Source organism: Dama dama, chromosome 31 (assembly GCF_033118175.1).
Source record: "Dama dama isolate Ldn47 chromosome 31, ASM3311817v1, whole genome shotgun sequence".
Taxonomy (NCBI): domain Eukaryota; kingdom Metazoa; phylum Chordata; class Mammalia; order Artiodactyla; family Cervidae; genus Dama; species Dama dama.
This window is the reverse complement of record NC_083711.1, coordinates 48353804-48358557: the sequence shown is the minus strand read 5'-3', so window position 1 is coordinate 48358557 and position 4754 is coordinate 48353804. Positions and strand designations below refer to the sequence as shown.

The 4754-nt window shown below is 37.8% G+C and overlaps 1 protein-coding gene across 1 annotated transcript; it reads right to left on the bottom strand.

The window, feature by feature from the left end:
- Positions 1–3094: 3094 nt before the first annotated feature.
- On the bottom strand, positions 3095–3400 carry LOC133050032 (non-histone chromosomal protein HMG-14-like). Its single transcript, XM_061134145.1, has one exon. The coding sequence runs from the start codon at positions 3398–3400 to the stop codon at positions 3095–3097; it is 306 nt and encodes a 101-aa protein (XP_060990128.1).
- Between the last annotated feature and the right edge of the window lie 1354 nt (positions 3401–4754).

The window sequence follows — 4754 nt, the reverse complement described above, 5'->3', positions numbered from 1 at the left end:
ATGCGTTGCAACTGCTGAGACTGCTTGCCCTGGAGCTCTGCAAAACAAGAAGCTACTGCAATGAGAAGGTCACGCACCACAAATAGAGAGTAGCCCCCAGTCTCTGCAACTAGAGAGAGTCCATGCACAACAATAAAAAGCCAGAGCATCAAAAAAAATTTTTTTTTCATTAATTAAACTAACAAATGAAGAATGCCTTTTCTGGGTTCATTAGTAGACTAGACAAGAATCAGTGAGCTTGAAGAATGTCAGTAGAAACTTCCCAAACTAAACAGCAATGAGAAAAAATAATAAAAAATATAATATCCAAGAGATGTGGGACAAAAGGTATAGTGTATACATAATGGGAATAACACGAGAGGAAAAGGTAAAAGAAAGAAAAAAATATTTGAAGTTTTTATGTCTGAGAATATTTCAAAATAAATGACAGACACCAAATTACAGATCCAGAAATCTTGGTCAGAGAACACTAACCAGGATAAATATTAAATACAATACAAAACTCTACACTTAGGCATTTCCTATTCAAACTGCAGAAAATCAAAGATGAAGAGACTTTTTCAAAAGAAGTTAAAAGGGGAGAAAAATACCTATAGAGCAACAAGTACAAGAATATACTGGAATTTTCTTCAGAAATCACATAAGCAAAAGAGAGTAGAGTGAAATATTTGGTGTTGAATGAAAACCAACAAAGAATTCTGTATCCAAGGAATTATCCTTTAAAAGTAAAGTAGAAATAAAGACATTTAAAAGTAAAGTAAAATCTAAGGCAAAGAAAAATTGAGGTAGTTTGTCACCAGTAGACCTGCCTTACAAGAAATATTAAAGGAATTTATTCAGAAAGAAGGAAATGATAAAGGTCAGAAGCTTAGATCTACATAAGGAGAACATTAGAGAAGGAATAAATGAAGGTAAAATAAAATCTTTCAGTTACTTTTATTTTTAATTGATCTAACTGATAACAGTTTGTTTAAAATAATAGTACTAATGATATATGAGGTGATTAAAGCTCATGAACAAACGAAATGAATGACAAAAAATGTTATAAGGAAAGAGGATGAGGAAATGGAAATGCTCTGCTATAAGGTACTGGTATTACCCATGAGGCCATATATTGTTACCAGAAAGTGAATTTAGATTAATTGTAAATGTATATTTCAAACTTTAGGCTGCTCCTAGGCATCCACCCAAATAAGTGAAAACTTGCCCCCAGACAAAAAGCTGCACCTGAATGTTTATAACAGCTCTACATACAATCACCCAAAACTGGAAGCAAACAAGATGACCTTCAATAGGTGAACAGACTAAAAAAAAGCCTGCAGTATATCCATACAATGGTATATTATTCAGCCATAAAAAGAAACGAACTATGAAGCCCACAAAAGATAGGAGGGAATCTTATATATATTTAGCTAAGTGAAAGAAGTTAGTCTCAAAAGGTTACTGTATGATTCCAAATGTTATTCTGGAAAAGGCAAAACTATAGAGACAGTAAAAAGATCAGTGTTGGGGGAAGGGAGGGAAGGATGAATAGGTAAAACAGTCAATTTTTAGCCAGTGAACTACTCTGAATGAACCTGTATTAGTGAATATGTCATTTTGTCAAAATCCATAGAACTGTACAACACAAAGAGTTAACCATTATATAAACTATGTATTTTAACTAATAATAATGTATCAATATTGGCTTGTCCGTTGTAACAAAAGCAACACACCAGTGAAAGCTACTAATGATAAGGGAAACTATAGTGGAGGAGGAGTGATGAGGGAGAGACAGTAAATGGGAATTCTCAGTATTTCCTGCTTAATTTTTCTGTAAACCTAAAACTGCTCTAAAAATTGTTTTTTCAAAACAAGGTATGGATCCTGATCTCAAAGAGCTTACAATCTAGCAAGAGAGATTTAATTGTAACTGTTGTGTGACAAAGTTCTCTATGTGAACAAGAGATATGCAAATCTTTCTAAATTATGAAATACTTCAAATACACAAAGTACAGAAAATAATAAAACATCACTAATTACCCACATTCAGGTTTAAAAGACAGTAACTTTCTCATATATTTTCTTTAGTTTTTTTTTAATGAGCAATGAAACTTTACAGAAAGAGATGAAACCCTCTGAATTTCTAGCTATTGATATTCTTTTAATCCCCTACCTAGAAATAACACTATTCAGAAATTATCTTCCCCATCACATTTTATACTATTGTTATATCTAAGTCAGTACTTAGCACGCATGTAGCTTTTGAAAAAAAAAAATCAATAACTATTTTTTTTTTCAAGGAATTCTTTTATAACTGAGATTTTATTGGTTGTTTTGAGGATCACTACACAGACATTTCAATTTGTACACGATTCTTCACATACATACCAGAAATCTAAAATATCATGTAGTTGTGATTCTTAACAGTTATTCCAGTGACTTTCCAGCTTAAAATTTGGAGCAAACTTTCCTTAACGGGATATCAAGTACCAATATCTTCAAATATTGATATGTTGTTACATCATAAGTCCCACTGATTCACAATTTAATATCATATACACTACATACCCAAACTGTCAATCGTTCACAGCACATTAACCAAGTTACTGGGAAAACTGGACTACCACGACCAAAGATGTTATAGTATAATGTACAAAATTCTGACCAGGAGAGCCAATATCAAAAAGTGGTTTGCTGTAGGAAATAATTCTACCAAAATTATTGGTAGAAGAGAAGTAATTTAAAATGTTCAGGACATTAAATGCACAACGGACTCCAAACTGCCATTTAGTATGCTTTTGTATTATAGGATATAAAAGCTACCCCCCATCTATGGAAAGTTAAGCTGACACCCAAGACAATCAAAGCCTCCCATATCCAATATCCCACTATTTTCTGGTTGTACCAAAAAATAGACAACCAGCAAATGATTTCACCTCTTAAAAAAAAGCATTTACACTTAAAAAATGGGATGAGGTGGGATTCTCTCCTTTTTTAAAATGTTTCTAGAGCTACTAAAAAACTTGCAGTTACAAAATAGTTGATAAAAATATTCCTCTGGATTATACAAGAATGGAAACAGGGACCACTGACAGGACTGAGTGTGTGGTTATTAATCAGACTTGGCTTCTTTCTCTTCTGCTGCATCAGAGGCTGGGCTCTCCTCGTTTTCAGTCTCTCCATTTTCTGCAGGCAAGTCTTCTTTAGTCTCTTGGTTGGCCACTTCCGCCTGTTTTCCCTTTACTACTCTTTTCCCTTTTGTTTGCACTTTTTTGTCTAAAGATTTGTCCTTTCTCGTCGCCTCTTTTGGCTTCGTTTCCACTTTTGCAGGAGCCGGTTTAGCTGACCACCTCGCCGTTCTCCTCTTGGGCTCCTCCTTCGCCGCCCCCTCGGCGGAGCTGACCTTCGTCCCGGGCATCGTGGCGGCGGGGCGGGCGAGAGCCGGGCGCCTGAGGGCCGCGGCGCGCCGAGAGCCTTCGCGGAGCTGAGTAGCCTGACCGCTGCCGCTCCTCCCGCCTCAATAACTATTTTAATGGTAACTGGTCTATTTAGGTTTTTTCCCTTCCTTTTGGAGTAAATTTTGGTCACTTAACATTATTTCAAGAAAATTGCCATTTGACCAAAGTTTTATAGTAGCTAAGATTCTTCATGGTATTTACTTACGCGTTTCCTCATAAAGTTACTGGTTTTTTGAAATCACTGTCTTACTTTGATATATATTTTAATAGGTAATATATACAGAGTTGAAATATAAAAATAACACTTGTTCCCATCCACAAATATACACAAGTAATAATCTTTATTCATTTTTCCAATCTTCTTTTCACAAGGATAGGAAAATATGAATCTACAGTCTTATTTTCTCCCGTTTTCTGTAGCTTGGGTGAGTGAGTGAAGTCGCTCAGTCCTGTCCAACTCTTTGCAACCCAGTGGACTGTAGCCCACCAGGCTCCTCCCTCCATGGGATTCTCCAGGCATTTCTGTAGCTTGCTCTTACACTTCACGAATGTCAAACATCTTTTCACTGCAGTTCACAGAGAACGTCCACACCTTCCTTTAGAGCCCCATTATATTCCATTATGTGACTGTACCCTAATTTACTTAACTAACCTCTTATGAACAACACGAGCATTGTTTTCAGTTGTTGCTTCAAAGTTGCATTATGCACATTTTATTTTGCCACTGTAGAAATTCACCTGTAGAATAAATTTCCAGAAATGAAATTTCTGAGCCAAAGAGTACACGGTCGCATCTTGACAGTTTTTACCATCTCGCCACAAGGGTGGTGCTAATTTGTATTTTCAGCAGCAACACAACCATATGCACGGTCTGGGACAAAACACGATGAAGACCTACGTACCTTTTATATGTAAGACAACAGAAAACTCTATTCTAATGCCGTAATAAACATACCTTCACAAAGACCTGAACATCCAGGTCTGGAATTTAGAAACCGTGGCTTCCTCGGAGCCCTCCCTCAGAATGCCAGCGACGGGCAGCGGCCCCTTCTCACCCCATGTCCGTCCGGCCCCACCCTCAGGGGGCTTTGTGCTCACACACGCAGACACCCCAGCCCACACCCACAAGCTCTTCTCAACACCACACTGTGGACAGCCTCCCCTCACACTCAGCGAAGCGCCGACAGCATGGCTGACCCCAGAGAGGATGATGGGAAAGGGAGGCGCAGTCTCGCAGGCTGGGCGGGGCTTCTGAGGACCCGGATGCAGAAGAGATGCGCAGCGCGGTTAGCAGGGGTGATGCAGCATCTGGGT

Excerpts from the sequence above, each read along its gene's own strand:
- LOC133050032 (XM_061134145.1), bottom strand. The coding sequence starts at position 3,400 with ATGCCCGGGACGAAGGTCAGCTCCGCCGAGGGGGCGGCGAAGGAGGAG.